We start from the raw sequence: 17,244 nt of genomic DNA, 5'->3' as shown, positions 1-17,244 counted from the left end.
CTAAAAGTGACTTGAGAATCAAACCATAATCAGTTTTATTTCAATTCTATTATACTGTTTTACGATCAATATCCAATATGATAGGGAATATTCAATATGATCTACTGCAGGTAGTATAGGTCTAGTGGAGTATCATATTTGGACATTTTTATTGTACTTCCAAAATTTCAAGATATTGCCTAAATGTTTTGCAAACAGGAAAATTAACATTTAGGTACGTAAACAATCCTTTTTAGAAGAATTTCATTCTTTTCAAAATTGTATGTCTTTTATATCACCCAAGTATTTTATTTTGCAAATTTCAATAAGAATTTGGAAAATTTGTGAAAACAATTTTTTATCATTTGGAAATGTACATCCAAACTCGCATAAAAAATACATCTTAAAAACCGCTAAAATTGAATTCAATTTTAACTGTGTAGATCCCAAAACTTTTCTATGACTTCAAGTCGATAAGAATTTAAGATTCAGTTTAGAAACATTATAAGCGTATAGATGAAGTTCCGTCAAATGTAATATTCAGAGAAGAATGCTTTCTATTTAGCTTATTATATTGTTCATTTTGTTGAGGAATAGATTCTCGTGCACATTTTGAACGTGGAAAAATAAATACTCACACGTCAGTTTCTATGGCACTTTAATAGAAGCACGCAACTTGCATTCAATGTACAATCCAACATGTTGCGTTACATGTGCGTTACTTGTTGGTTTTGTTAGCTATGACGCCATCCAATATATGGCAAACATAGTGGGAGAATATTTTGGTGGGACAATATTTTTTAGGTGTGAGTCTATTGGAGGGCAAAATCCTCAATATTCTTCTTTAACGCTTCTACCAAGTACGGTCAATAGCGACGGTCATTCAAAGTTGATTTTCTATAATGATAAAAATCAGGTAAAAGGAAAGGTATGGGGTTTAAATGTTGCACTTTTTTATTAAATTTAGGGGAGGGATTATTAGAGTATGTTTAAAACTACTAATTGAACTTTAACACTTCACTTTTTGCAAAAAAATAAAATACTAATTACTAGTGATTTTAGTATTTTATTTTATTTTATTTTTTTGCAGAAAATGAAGTGATAAAGTTTAATTAGTAGTTTTAATGTTAATGTACAAGAGTTTATGTGGACACTTTCAGTGACGAACTGTTCATATTTCGATAAACCACTTCATTTAAGTAACCTGTCCACCGTTGTCATGAAAAAATGCATATCAGAATTAATATATTGTATATTTAAAATAAAAGCATGGAACGAGCTCAACAAATTGACCATCCATCCCTGATTGAGCAGCTGTTTATTCAGCATGCTCATTTCACAAAAGTAAAATATCAATCCGCTACGTGAAAACCTGAACTCGTTTGCACTCAGAGCGCGTGAAAACAAAAACGAGAAAAAAAAATTCGGCGACGCGACGACACAAAAAAAAGTTTTTTTTCTGGTGAAGATGAAACGAAGCCATAACACAAGCCCTCAAGAGCACAAAACTAGAGAACCAGACAGCGGTTCAATCTGAAAACCTGATCGATAGATCATTACTCATCAAGCTCTCAGCCCGATCCGCTGTCCGCCTCTCCTGGCCCGTGCTTCTGAAAATTTGAGGTTTGGTATCGATGCATCTTCACCTTCTGCTTGGGCTTTGATGAAGCACTGCCCAGCAGAACGCGTATTGAATTGACTTGAAAACGAAGTGTTAGATAATGGAAGATAAACGTCTAATTATCCACCATAAGGTACAAAAATACTATTAAAAGGAAATACACGAGCTACTAAAAATAACTAAACACTAATAATAACTTATATACTATTACAAATTACGTAGAACTCTATGAAAGATTAACGTTATTCCAAGCTTTTTTCACAGGAGAACCATGACCAAAATTGTGATACTGACATGAAATTTATCTGATGATGACCTTACTTAAAACATAGCCTAAAGGCTGGTTTGCTACTGACAAGAAAAGGAATCGCCTATCTCGATGCGTGGAAAATTCCTTACAATAAATTGTCAAGAAAATCTCATTTTTCTGATCGCAGTACGCAGTTGAGAAGAAATGTCACTTCAAAGGGGGCTCTCTGTATAAAATTTCTTGACCCATTCAGTCAAGGAATTTCTTTACTTTTCTTGGGCGAAACAGCATACTTAGCTTAAATTTAAAAAAAAACCGATTCATATTTTTCTCATGAAAATGTAGCTCAAAATAGATGAAAAAAGTGACTTTTTGACGAAAAAAGTGACTTTAGTTGAAACGGCATAAAAAAAGAGACTTTAAAGTGACTGGCTTAAAAAAAAAGTGACCAAGTCACTAAAAAGTGACTCGCTACCAGCCTTGCGAATAAGGGCTCATGTCAACTTTTAAATTGACGAACCATCCATCGTTTGCTCAACAATTTCATAAAAAATACATATCATGATACGAATGTGTTATTACAAGCATGAAACGAGCTCACCAGTTGGTAATCCATCCTCGACTGAACAGAGATTTAAAATTACTCCGATGGCGTGCAAATGAAGTGCTAACTGAAAAAAAGTACTCCGGCGCGCGGACAGTTTGGACCTTCGCAAAGCACTACCCAAGCGAACAAAGCAATCTTCATTGATGATTTTGAAGTAGAGATACAATTTAAACAAATTAAATTGAATGAATTACAGAACATCCCGATAAAAAAAACCTGGTAGAATTAAAAAAAAAGAAACTCAGGCTTAATTTGTGGCAAATTTCTGTAAAATTAACTTTTTCTTCTAAACAAGCAACCAAACAAGAATGCTGTTTTTAAGATAGAAAAATGATTTCATCCGTATATTTAAAACACAGACAAACAGACGTAACACTCTCAGGGCTGTTACAAGAATCTTAAAATCGTATCCGCGAAAATCGCGACTTCAGAAATTTGATCCGCGCCTAGGAGCTCCAATCCGCGCCTAAAAAAATCTGTTTCATTTGCATATTTACAACTCATTATTAAAAATGCGTAATAGTGCTTGATCAAAAACTAGTTTTTAATGGTGCTAAGTGATTATTTTCGCCTTATCTTAAAGTATCTACAATTGAACAAGACAAAAATACGGTAGGTATACAGATTTCTGTCAATACTAAGGGTGGAGTTAACTTAGAAATATATTTAATTTACTCCAGTTGCGCCACTAGGTAGAAAAAAAGGCAAAAGCGGAAAAATTCAATAATTCGAGTATTTCTTGGAAAAAATCGTATTCAACAATATCACTCGAAGTTTATTTGTCATCAATACTTCAATATATTTTTTATAAAAAATCGTGCAATTCAATAAATGGTAGTGCCTAGTTTGCAACTATACTTACATGGATAGGCGAACACCTTCACATTGTTTTAAAAAATAATGTTGCTAAAAATATTGTTTTTTTTATATAAGATGAGGATAATTAAACAATAAGTTTAAAATACATGCCAGTCATTGTATGAAAACTGTTTTTATTTTTATAAAACTTCAAGTCTTAGCTTATTTTGAGAGTTTCGGCTTACAGTCTTTCAAAATTGCGTTGATTAATTACTTATCATCGCCGACGTAATAAGTAATTAATCAACGCAATTTTGAAAGACTGTAAGCCGAAACTCTCAAAATAAGCTAACAAATTGTCCAGTCGAAACATATTATCACTTCAAGTCTTAATACTCAATTAATTTGAAGTAAAAATACAAGATTGTTGTGATAATTTAATATTTCTAACAAATTTCTGTGTTTACGAAAATTGTTACATTTTTTTCAGTAATATTCATTAGTTATTGGCAGTACATTGGACTATACATTTAAAACTCTCTCGACAATTGACACAAAATGCCCAACTGTACAGGGCAGATCTGAGTCACCTATAAAACAATTTCGATGAAATTTTAACAAGACCTTATAAATATTAAAACAAATGAAATTCCAAATAAAAAAAAAATAAAAATATTGGTTTGTAAACTACTCAGTTTAATTACGCGGACCTTACAGTTTTACACAAAAGTATTGAAAATATAATGTAGATACAGTTGTGTTCAGAATAATAGTAGTGAAAGGCGATTTTCATACAAAATTCTCAACTTTGGCATGCTGTAACTTTGTTTTGCTATGAGCAAAACGCATGAAATTTTGACAGACAGCTCTAAATATCTCTTCAAATTCATTATCACAAAATTCGTCATAGTACTGCACACTTATAAAAACTAATATTACGTACGTTGATAAATTTGATGACAATAAAACTTAAATATACGTCATTCTTGTAAAAATACGTCCAATGTGATCGAAAATGTTTGTGATTCGAATAATATTCAGTCCATTGTGACGGAAAATTACGTTATTTGTGACTTAGATTCACGTCATTTTACTTGCTTCAATATGTCGGGAACATATGACGTAAATTTCAAAGATTTTTGAAGTGTTTGATTGAACAGTTAGGCACCAGGTGAAATCGCTCAAATTTAATAGTAGTTTTGATATCAGCTGCATTATGCTTTTTTTTAATTTTTCTTCACTCATCGGTGTTCAACAGTTTTATTCAAAATTACAAATTTATAAATGATTCATTTTTATTACAACATTGTTACTGAACAAAAATTTACCAGGCAAAACTACTTCTATTTTGAGCGATTTCACCAGGTGCTAACTTTTTAACCGGTGTGTTGTGGTGGTGATTCAACCGTTGCACTGAATTTCAAAGCAGATCGTCAAATGGTTTTGTGGTGATCAGCTTACACTGCAAGAGGTTTTATTTAGTTATATTTACGTCAAATGTGGCATTAATTAAACATACAATTTTTAGTGCTGCTATCCATTAACTTCAAGTAATTTGTATCTTCTAGATTTACAATACTTATTCTTCACTGACAAAACTCCTAATTTGACTGCGGAGCTATCTATTATTTTAAACTTTTCTATCGATCCTAAGATTTCATAGGGTAACCAACTATGACTGCAGCACCAACACTCAGCCAGAGTGTCTGCATATTATCCGTACAAATTTTTACACGGTTCAATATTTTGACATATTATATTCATGATCAGTAAATTTGACACATTTCTGATTTCAAATATTTTAAAGCCAAACCAAATATGCTGAGTGGTCTTGCTGAGCGTCATTTTCTATGATTTTTAACGGGAGAGAAATGTCCTTCAAACTTACAGGATTTGAACGGTATACTTTTTTATTTCCAGTTTATCTTAAAGTCATGAACCTATAGATCGCCGTCAATAGAATAGAATTTTAGATTAGTGTCATTAGGAATTGAGGGAGGAACTATCTCTTGATTGACTAGCGACCCTCGAGAGAAATGACTCCAAATAAAATGAAAATGATTTACAAATAAAATGTTACTGCTTTTAATATTTCCTTAAACAGTATTTTTGATATCAGTGGCTATACTAACTGAACTTTACTGTTCTCAAGGAGAAGACGACTTGAAATTTCCGTTTTAAATAGAAATTTCCTAATTATGAAATCACGACTGTATGTACATAACTGCAATTTTTGCCGCATTATTTGGGAAATCCGCGATTATCGCGACAGAATTTTATCCACCCGCGATTTTCGCGCTTGGCTGGCCAAATCCGCTACAAATCCGCGAAAATCGCGAAATCCGCGAGAATCGCGAAATTCGCGCCTGTTGTAACAGCCCTGCACTCTGTTTATTTTCATCGCACAGTGGAATAGCACCCAATTCTAATACCAAATATTGGCCGACAGGCCACTCGTGGTGCTCCCATCGTTTTCGTTCGAGTATTGCGTCATCGTTTTTGTTCGAGAATTGCGTTTGCTCAGTACCGCCATCTAGTTCACGGTTGGCCAGATGAAGTTTTTTTAGCATTGGGCGTAAATGTCCACGTGACCATGTTTTAAATTGAAAATTCTGGACAAACATTTGAAAAGGGCCTAGGTCTTGAGCCTTTTTTAGAAACGTTGCTGTTGAGCCCTTTTTAGCCCGCCCACGCAAACTAACACCACTATCAGAAAGATTGGTGTTAGCTCTTCCTGATAGTGGTATTGGTGAACGTGATCGAGTTGAATTGGGCTCAACAGCGTCTTGCAAAGCCTATGTTTACCAATGTCGATGTGCCCTTTTGAAATGTTTGTCCAGAATTGTTCTAGCTGTTACGTCTGTTTGTCTGTGCTTAAAATGTATATATTTCAGCTGAACGTTTCAATGAATGAATCATTGAAAACAATTGTATCACTCAGTGGCGACTCGTAACCTCACATTTTAACAGATACAAGTGGTCCCGGCAATCTTCGTGTTGTCATCAAGTAGGCTATTGTAAAACGTCATGTGATCCTTCATACAAAATGCCACATAAGTTTTCTCCAGATTTCCCTATTATTTTGGAGACATTTCTCGATTACTTTTTCAAATCGACGTAAGTAACTTTCATACGGTTCTGAGAAAATTGAATAGGAAGAATCACAACCTGTCTTCTAAAACTGTTTTAATATGAATCACCTTTTTAACATGTTTTCGCCGTGTACGTTACTTAAACTTTGCATACAATCAGCTCGCGTTCAAAAACTAGGTAGTTTTTATAATAACACACAAAAAATAAATAATATCAAAATGATAAGCCGCTTCATTCAGTTACTTTCGACGTTTTTCTACCAGTGTAAAATCGGCTCAAGTAGTGTTTTGTTTTGATTCGTGGTTAGCGGACTTTGGGGCAAGTGTGCCACCTCTGCTTTTCATGAAAACTACGATATATATTTTCTCTTTGAGCTTAACAATATGTTCCATAATAGTTCACAATATAATGATCAAAATATGATGAAAATTACTCTATTTTTCACGTACTATGGTCAAGAAAATCTCATTTTTCTGATCGCAGTACGCAGTTGAGAAGAAATGTCACTTCAAAGGGGGCTCTCTGTATAAAATTTCTTGACCCATTCAGTCAAGGAATTTCTTTACTTTTCTTGGGCGAAACAGCATACTTAGCTTAAATTAAAAAAAACCGATTCATAATTTTCTCATGAAAATGTAGCTCAAAATAGATGAAAAAAGTGACTTTTTGACGAAAAAAGTGACTTTAGTTGAAACGGCATAAAAACAGAGACTTTAAAGTGACTGGCTTAAAAAAAGTGACCAAGTCACTAAAAAGTGACACGCTACCAGCCTAGCGGACTTTGGGGCAAGTGTGCCACCTCTGCTTTTCATGAAAACTACGATAAGGTACCGTGGGGTAAGTGGATACAGAAAAATCAACAGTCAACTTCATTGTTATGTACAGCTAACGTGAATAATGTAATTCAAACTTTTTTCTGTGGATAACAAATGAGGGACTAATGTGCTTCAAATCGTTTCTTGATTCGATTTTTCTGATTGTTATTTATTGAGTATGAGCGACTTGGAAATTTGCACCAAATGATCCACTTGCACCACCATTGTGGGGTAAGTGGATCACCAAACAAAAAAATCTATTATCAAACTAGTATGGTATAATTATGTATAGTATGAATGATATTACTTTCGTTCTTGTTAATAGTGCTAGTAATATTACATTTTGATAGTTTAAAAATTAAAAAAATATCTTTATTTTATCAAAATAATATTTAAAATATTTTACATTAGTTCACATTAATTCGAACAAAAAAAACATTGTGGCTAGTATAATTTGGAGGAAATTCATCCATTTATACACATAAGCTATACAGAAGTATTGCAGGGGTATTCCAAACGATGTTTTCGAAAAACACTTTTTGTTTAAAAACATAAGTTACATTTATTTTTGATTAAAAAAACTGAAATATTTTTATTCTATTGATGAATATAATTGTATCATATGTCTAGAACAATTTATATGGTCAAATAAGGTGCGACATTGGGCATTCAATTGAAAGAAACAAATATTTTGGTCTTTTGCAACTCAGCTTAGATAAACCACGTAAAGTTTTGGTTTAAATATTGCAATATGCATTCTTTTATATGTTTCATACCAGAAAGAATAAAAATAAACTGTTAGGTGGATTAATTCAATGTTTTTATAGTTAATTTGACAAATTTAAGCTAGGAATGAGAAAAGTTAAAGGAAAACGGATATTGAAACTTATTCAAATTCTCGTAAACAGTGTGTCAACAAATGATAATAATACTTGATCCACTTACCCCACCCCATTCAAAACTAGGGGTAAGTGTACCATGTCCAATATATTTGTATTTATTTATAAAAATCCCATATTTTTCATTGTGATTCATTCAATTAGAACTGAAATGCTCACCATGTGTTGAAAAAACTAATAGTATTCGATTTTAGACAGAGATACAATGGATTTTTGATTGATAGAAAACAATTTCAAAATAAATCATTAAAGAATTAAATCAGCTTGTGTTAGTGTACGTGTACTACCAGTTTTGCAATAGTATTAGTGTGGACGTAAGAATATAACCTAAAACGAAGCAATGGTGCAAAAACATTCAACATATTCAAGTATTTAAGCTTAATATGGACAAATGATCCACTTACCCCACTGATACACTTCCCCCACTGTACCTTATATAATTTCTCTTTGAGCTTAACAATATGTTCCATTATAGTTTACAATAAAATGATCGAAATATGATGAAAATTGCTCTATTTTTCACATCAGCTTTTGCAAAGTCAACCAAATTTGAGTGAATTTTTATAAGATTTCGTTGTTTCTGAATAGCATGGTAAAAGGTAAGTTATTAACAAATTTTTCTAACGTACTGTACATCGTAAAACTATTCAAATTTGTAAGTTATTGTTGCATTTGAAGGAAAAAGATATTAAGTTTTACATGCAAAATCCAGTTTGGTTGAAATCTATACTTATTGGGGCAAGTGTGCCACCTATTTGGTAAACGAAAATATCTGGAGTGAAATTTATAAAAATGTAGACATCATCAACAAAATCATAATAATAAACCATAATGAGGCACCAGTAGTGGTTTCTGAAGAATAGTAGGGGAATAACTGACATGTTTGCCCCCAAAATGATTTTTTCTCAAAATATTCAATAATAACATGTTTTTCGGCTTATTAAGTACCGTTTTACATATCTACATCAATATTTTACCGTTATTTAGTGCTGATCTAGTGTAATATTATACATATTCGCCGTAATTTAAGGGTAACACATATATTGTATTGTATGGAGACAAAAATTACCCTTTTAGTTATTCGAATTGAGTAATAGAGAGTTACGCATGTTTTGTGCCTTGTTATAAAGCATCCCCGTATTACGGTTAACTTCAAATTATTTTTCTTAAATAATCGATTAGCGTCTGCTTTGTAAGTAATATTAAGAGGGAATAAAGAAAATTCCATTACAAGTAGAATTGTCATCTTTGCTAAACTTGATCATAGAAACGGTCTAGATCGCGAAGAGTATGTATCCAAAATGCCTAGTAATCTTCCCACAAACCAGCTGGCAACATCAAGGGGGGAGGGCGAAAAGCGACCGTGTGGGGCTGCGTGCCAACCAACACGCTTTACTTCACTTTTGCAAGCTAACAGAAGGAGGAAGCGAGAGAAGTCGCGTCCCAAACGATGAAACACGAGAGAGCGCCAATTATGCCGGGAATGACCTTGAATGTGTTGGTGGGGAATCAAATACTGGCTGGCTTAACCCTGGAACCTGGCCGGAACCTTTTTCCTCTAGCGTTTCCGTTTTATTTTCGTTACTTTTCAGGGAACCGGCAACATCAGACTTCGCAAAAGTACATAATCGATTTATCGGTCCACGGCACTTTCTGGTAAATTCGATCGGAAAGTCTCTTTCTGCTCGATTCCATGCTGGAATCGAAATTTCCTGCACTTCTAGAAATCTAGCATTTTCACTGACTTTGAAAGTAACTTTTCCAGTAATCCATGTCATTCTCACTCCTCCGGCTCTCCGGTTCTTACCTTTGGTTCTACTGGCGTTACGTTCCCGGTTTGCACTTCCGTTTCAGCACCGATTTTTCGCGAGCTGACGGGAGATCTTCCAAAGTAAAATTCAACCCGAAAAATTACACCGGATTTGTCACTTTTCTCACTTTCTAGATTTGATACCACTTCCGAACACGGCTTACTTTGTGCGGTCGCGAAAATTACTTCCACTGGGATTGGATTTTCACCGTAAAAAACACGTTAACCGACGCGCGGAATGCTAGGACTGCTTTGCTCAAAAACTCGGCCACTTTTGATCTTCCTCTTTGCGTTGTGTTTGCTTGCGGCGGGTGAGTGATGCGAGGCAGTTTCTATCAGGCGGTTTCTAGCGGCCGAATGTCGCGTGCAGCAAAAGCAAACAGCGACAGAATCGCGGTGTCGGATGCATTTGGTCGAATTGTCGGAGTTCGGTGTCCGACACGTTTGAGATTGATTTTTGCGTCGGAAACATGTTGCGTGACACGTTGCGGCATTATGCGCAACAGGTTTCACAGTGGGAGAAATATGAATTACGCGAACCAAAATAAATTCAAATAATCACGAACGAACTTAAAGCTTATTCACAAATTTCATAACGCTGAAAAGGGTGGGTGGATGTCCTCATGATGTTACCACAGACAAACAGACGTAACACTTAGAAAAAATCTCGATCAAAATCATAGTCACCAGGACATGTGCGCCCAATGCTAAAATTATTGTATTTGGCCGACGGGCCAACAGATGACGGCAGTGTGCAAACGTCAAACGCGAACAAAAACGATGCGAGCGCTGCGGGTGGTGGATTGGCCACGTACCATATTTTTGAATCGACCGTTTAAAAGGTGGTCGATGAACAATGATGAGAGTGTGGCGTCTGTTTGTCTGTGATGTTACCAAACCCAAAATAGAAGTGTTGCACAATCTGGACCCAAGTGGGACGGACCTGATGTTATGGCTCATACAAAATTTGTTGAATATTCATACAAAAAGCGTTACGAAGGGGTGGGTGGATGTAAAATATGATAATTTTCAGCGTTAAGCGATGTATGCACCTCAACAGAAAAGTAATCGCCTATCTCGATGCGTGGACAATTTCTTGCAAGAAATGGTCAAGAAAAGCATTTTTCTTTGATCGCAGTACGCAGTTGAAAAGACATGTCATTTCAAATAGAGCTCACTGTAGAAAATTTCTAGACCATTTCTTCCGCATAAATTTTTACTTTTCTTGAGCGGAACAGCATACTTAGCTTTATGAAATAAATGAATGAACCCTTATCTGACGACGTAGAATATTTATGTATAAACTTACCAACGAATTCGTATCTTGATGTGCTCCGAAAAAGTGGCTTTGACAGTGTTGCTCATGAAGTCATATTCTTTTGGCAGACGCTTGCCCGGTTGATGGATTAATAATGGCAGTGTGGAAGCTTATTCACTGTAATTTGTAAGAAAAAAAAACAAAACGATCAATGTTCAAATCTATTTTCATACATCACTCATATTTATTTCATTTCCGAACAAAGATAATCGAACCACTATGGATGCAATGTATCATTCTTGCAAATTGTTGCGTCCAGAATAAAAATGTGTTCATAGTGTTTCCGAGCATGCGCATTAGAGTGGTTCAAAAAATCGTTTTTGCTCCACACCGCTCATTCGATTCTATATCAAATTCTGAGTGTCCTCTCAAAATTTGAGCTCATTTGGATGAAAACTGAGACTGCACAAGTCCTTTAAAGTTTATATGGGAATTACTATTGGAAAAGCAAGAAATTCATTCAATCGGTCATAGTGTTTCCCCATGTGCTCTTGGGGATTAGAGCTACGTTGATACTGTGAGATACATTCATCAGCTACAACTTTGCCAAAGACCGTTTTTAAATCGGACGCCCCGGTAATTAGTTATTGATTTTTGAATGAGTTGTAAAACTTTGGCTATAATTATTGGGCTGTTCTGCAGGCATCACTGGATATATGCAGTAAAACATAGTAGCCATGATTTGTGCGTGCTATCTTTCGCGCCAAGTGCAGCAATGTTGCCTGTTCAGAAGTTAAATGAGCACTGCCGAAGAATTTGTGACTGGATATAAATCAATAACTAATTACTGAGGCGTCCGATTTCAAAACGGTCTTCGGCAAAGTTGTAGCTGATGAATGTATCTCACAGTATCAATGTAGCTCTAATCCCCAAGAGCACATGGGAAAACACTATGACCGATTGAATGAATTGCTTGCTTTTCCCATAGTAATTCCCATATAAACTTTGAAGGGCTTGTGCAGTCTCAATTTTCATCCAAATGAGCTCAAATTTTGGGAGAACACTCAGAATTTGATCTAGAATCGAATGAGCGGTGTGGAGCAAAAACGATTTTTTGAACCACTCTAATGCGCATCCATCGTTTATTGGCATGATACTTCATACTTCGTTTGATACAATAGAACCTAGCCAAAATAATATAGATTTATTATTTAATACATCAACCAAGACAGAATATAAAAAAATCAGTATCATCGTGATTAACATTAAAAACATTGGTTTGAAATCGAGCTTTTGACATGGAGGTAACGGAGCATGCAATGAAGCGCTCGTTCAAACCGTCGAATCAAATCCTTAATTAACATGCCGCACGAATCATGTTTTGTATCGCTGCAGATGTGCATATATGTTGCAAGGAATCGTTTTTGTTTCACTTCCTTTATAACAATCTAAAATTAAGTAACACAATATTCAATGCGGTTCATACAAATCAAATCAAGCAACCAAAAAGGGTTCATTCAAATATTACGTAACGCAAAATTAAACGCCCTTCTTTCCCCCATATGCATAGTATGCACCTGATGGGTAGTATCCACTTCGTAAGTACTGTGCAAAAGGATAAGACATGTAATGGCCAAGAAATACTTCAGCTGTCCAAATTACTTGAGCTGTATCCAGTTGACAAGTAGAGCTGATTTCGTAACATTGGTAACGCCTGCCGTAAAAATCAAATGGAGCTGTCACTATTCCGTACGGAAAAATGTGCCGCTCAATTATTCCGCAAGTACAAGTGACACTTCGCTCATTCTGGATCAGCTGTCAAAATTACTTTGGTAATTAGCAACAAATTGTACTTGACCGCTCTACTTAGGATGTGGATACCAGGCTTGAAACGTAAAGTGCTCAAGTAAAATTTATCTCTTTTACTGACAGCCGATCCGACTTTTACTTGCGGAATAATTGAGCGGCATATTTTTCCGTACGGAAAAGTGACAGCTCCATTTGATTTGTACAGCAGGCGTTACCGACGTTATGAAATCAGCTGTACTTCTCAGCAGCGTACAACTCAAGTAATTTCGGTGGAGGAATCATTCCTTGACCGTTTCTTGCCCTATCCTTTTGCACAGTACTTATGATCAGCGTACCGGCCAATAACAGCTTTTGAATGGAAAATTTAAAATGTTTGTAAATGACCGTAACCAGGGCTGACATCTCCTCAGTGCAAACAGAAAAACACAAAGAGAGCGCACTTTGTGTTGATCTTGAATTTGAGTGCAGTGCGACAGCTAGACTTTCTCACTGGTTCTTACCTCTTTGAGGCCTCTTTGTGTTTCTGCTCTCGCTGCAATGCATCCTTCGACACAAAGTGTTGATGGAAAATGGTGAACACACACTTTTGTGTGGCTCATTCACGCTAACATAAAAGTACCCATTAAATGGGTTTCTTCTACCTTTTTTTATAGTCTGTATGGAGTTGTCAGAAAAAGGGTATTTTTCAATGACATTAAAAAGGGTACTTTAACCTCATAATGAAGTATCCTAACTGATAGTAATAATGGGTAAATAGTATACATGATTATTTGCAATGCAAAATCGCCATTTTTTATTGGAGTTTGTTGCCGCCCGGTGTGTTGTGGAAGCTGTTTAGGTTTTCCCCAATATTATGGACGAAAATTATCGCATACCATCTCTTCGAAACGTAAGTAATAGAAATATACACTTTCTGGTAAGTTCATAAAAAAAATCACTTGTCTCATTGCAGATTGGGCCCGGACAGGTTGGCCACTTGTCTGCACCGATTGATAGCCAGGATCTGGGATGAATAACGACACGAACCTGATCAAATTTCATTGCCCGCTACAGCGATTCTCGTGATGCTCGGGTTGTGCAGGAAGGCAGACATTTCATTTCCAATTTGTTATATATTCGATTCCTGGAAAGTCAGGGAAGTATACGAGGAGAGAATTACCCAAGTAACCATGGAGCATTATATCATTGCATACATAACGCAGCTGCATTGCCGTAAGCCTACCATTGAAGTAGTTTAAAAGTGGAAAAAGGCACTTTTACAGTTAAATTAATGCAAAAAGGACGATAAAGCAATGAAGCAACTTATAAAGTAATATTAACACAGCAGTACAATTTATAAAGTGATGTTAGTGCATTGATACATTTGTAATGTAGGGTTAATGCTTCATTGCTTGACAGCTCTTGAAATTTGTCGAATAAAAGCAATGTTGCTTCAATGGTGTTGACGCAGAGTGTTGATATGCAGTAGAATACGTGCAATGTTATAATGCTTGTGGTTACTTGGGTAGATATTCGAATAAATGGCGTAAAATATAACAAATCAATGTTCCCAGTCGTATGAAGTCTTTTATTTCTACTTCCTGTATTTATTGAGGCATTTCGCGTCATCCTTAACCTCAATCTACTGCATCGCTCATGAAATAATGGGGTTTTATTACCTTTTTTCATACTTAAGACCAAGAGTGAAAAATACCCATTATTTGAAGTTCAAAGCGAATCAGGTATCCGAATGCCGGCTCCAAAGGCACGTTCCCTACCATCAATGGGTACATCCATCCCAAGTAACCATGGAGCATTATATCATTGCATATATAATGCAGCTGCATTGCCGTAAGCCTACCATTAAAGTAGTTTAAAAGTGGAAAAGGGCACTTTTACAGTTAAATTAATGCAAGAAGGACGATGAAGCAATGAAGCAACTTATAAAGTAATATTAATGCACCAGTACAATTTATAAAGTGATGTTAGTAGAGATGGGCAAAATGATCAAATTTTGAGAGCGAATCGTAGGTGACTTTCTCACAAAAGTGAATCGACTCTTTTGATCGATTCGTTGACTCATTTTATAAAACCAAAAATGAATGTTGTATTTTACACAAGAGATAAAAAGTATAACATTTTTTGTAGGAGAATATTTTTCGTACAGCAACTTAAACTATTAATACATGTCCGAATTGTTTGACTATGATAATTCCAACTCTAAAATATGATTCCTAGTGAATTTTTAAGCCCTCTTCTAATATATTCGGTGCAAATGAATCATGACTCTTTTGAAAAGAATCGTGATTCGTTCATTCACTTTCGAGAGTCGACTCTTTTGAATGATTCGTGAGTGAGTCGCCCATCTCTAGATGTTAGTGCATTGATACATTTGTAATGTAGGGTTAATGCTTTATTGCTTGACAGCTCTTGCAATTTGTTGAATAAAAGCAATGTTGCATCAATGTTGTTGATATGCAATAGAATACGTGCAATGTTATAATGCTTGTGGTTACTTGGGATGTTAGCGTGTTGAGTACCTACTGAATGCTTCTATTGGAGCTTCTATTGGAATATATGGGAGAATTGTTGGAACGGGACCGACGAGTAGGTAACGGAAATCGATGTCATTTTGGAATCCAAAATGGCGACTTCCGTTTTGCAAAAATCCCTTCAAACCCATGCAATATGGGTATTTTTGGAACGGGACCGACGAGTAGATGACGGAAATCGATGTCTGACACCATTTTGGAATCCATGATGGCGGTTTGAAGTGATTTTCACAAACCGGAAGTCGCCATCTAGGATTCCAAAACGATACCGGACATCGATTTCCGTCATCTACTCGTCGGCCCCGTTCCAGAAATACCCATATTGCGTGGGTTTGAAAAATAGAGGTAATAAACTATAGAGGAAGAATGTCGCTGGCGTCGCTGCAGGAACATCTTTTGCTGGCGGAGATAGGCAGGGCTATAAATGTCAACGCGAAAAAGTATGCAGTTTGACCAGGTCCGTCACACTCGGGCTCAAATTGGGTACCACTTCTAGTACTGCATTTCGTCCCTCGGTAGTACAAAAGGTACCCAAGTTTGACAGATCGCAGTACACTTTTCACGGCATTCTAGATTACCTTATGAGCCATAAAATTTTGGGCAACTGCAAGGGACATGGAGGTCTTTAATTTGTCTTTGGTTTGACGCTTAGGCGGCATCCACAAATTACGTAACGCTCAAAGGGGAGGGGGGGAGTAGGCTCAAGCGTTACGGCTCATACAAAAATTTAAAAATATTCATACAAAAAGCGTTACGGAGGGGGGGGGGGTCAAAAATTTGCAATTTTAGCGTTACGTAATAAATGGACGCCGCCTTATGTACCCGACATGTTTCTGAGCGAGAACAAAGGGAACAGCAGCGACATTCGTCCTCTATAGTTTTCTATCTCTATTGTTTGAAGGGAATTTCGCAAACCGGAAGTCACCATCTTGGATTCCAAAACGACACCAGGCATCGATTCCGTCATCTACCCGACGGCCCGTTCCAAAAAAAAACTCATATTGCATGGGTTTGAAGCGCTTTTCACAAACCGTAAGTCGCCATTTTGGATTTCAAATTTCGTTGGTCTTGTTTTAAAAATACCCATGTTATAAGTTAAAAAGAGTCACATTGTGTACACTTTGAGCATGTTTTGCCAACACACTCCGTCAGCATCACTCTTTGCGTAATCGCTTACACACTCTTTCCTACTGCGTGCCCTCATTGTGTTCGTGTTGTTACACTTTGCGCGCGTCTGTCTCCTCTTTGTGCAGTGGTTAAATTCTGCTCTTTGCGCGCATTGTGCGAGTTGATGCCAGCTCTGACCGTAACACTATAAGACCCCCTCCCTCCCTCTGTTGCGTTACGTTATATTTGAACTATACCTAACAAATCCGGAAGATTTTTCAAAAAAAAAAGACAAACTTATAGAGCATAGTTTCCCAAACTGTGGGTCGCGACCCCCAGGGGGGTCGTGAGCTGCTCTCTGGTGGGTCGCGAAAAAATATCTCATTTTGTGTTGATCGACTTAGATTTTTTCCTACATTTTCATATGTCTCCTCGATTCGAAGCAAATGGTTTGAAATTGTTCCCATTTATTCATTTCAGCATTTCTTCTAGAGCCTAACAGTCATAAGTACTGATGATCAAAACACTTGATATGGCATTTATTTTTTTTTTTTGAAAGATGTTAGAAAATTGAAGCTTTAAAAACATTTCGTTTCAAACAAAACTTTTTTCTCGTATAAGAAAAGTTTTGTATAAATATGGTGATTTTTTTCACATTAACGTAACT

At 36.0% G+C, this 17,244-nt stretch overlaps 1 protein-coding gene across 3 annotated transcripts in view; it reads right to left on the bottom strand.

Annotated features, from left to right (window-relative positions):
- Positions 1-17,244, bottom strand: part of LOC5574870 (dynein light chain 1, cytoplasmic) — a 91,012-nt gene that overhangs the window by 63,646 nt on the left and 10,122 nt on the right. For 2 of the 3 annotated variants that reach the window (XM_021853372.1, XM_021853373.1), the window contains exon 2: positions 11,182-11,307. In XM_021853372.1, the coding sequence (XP_021709064.1) occupies positions 11,182-11,237 (56 nt within the window). In that variant the 5' untranslated portion in view covers positions 11,238-11,307. Of the gene's footprint in view, positions 1-9,869; positions 10,197-11,181; positions 11,308-17,244 lie in introns of those variants that run through there. The other variant, XM_021853374.1, reaches the window with a different exon arrangement.

Source organism: Aedes aegypti, chromosome 3 (genome assembly GCF_002204515.2).
Source record: "Aedes aegypti strain LVP_AGWG chromosome 3, AaegL5.0 Primary Assembly, whole genome shotgun sequence".
Classification (NCBI taxonomy): Eukaryota; Metazoa; Arthropoda; class Insecta; order Diptera; family Culicidae; genus Aedes; species Aedes aegypti.
The sequence above is the reverse complement of the archived record's forward strand: the minus strand, read 5'-3'. Positions and strand labels throughout refer to the sequence as shown.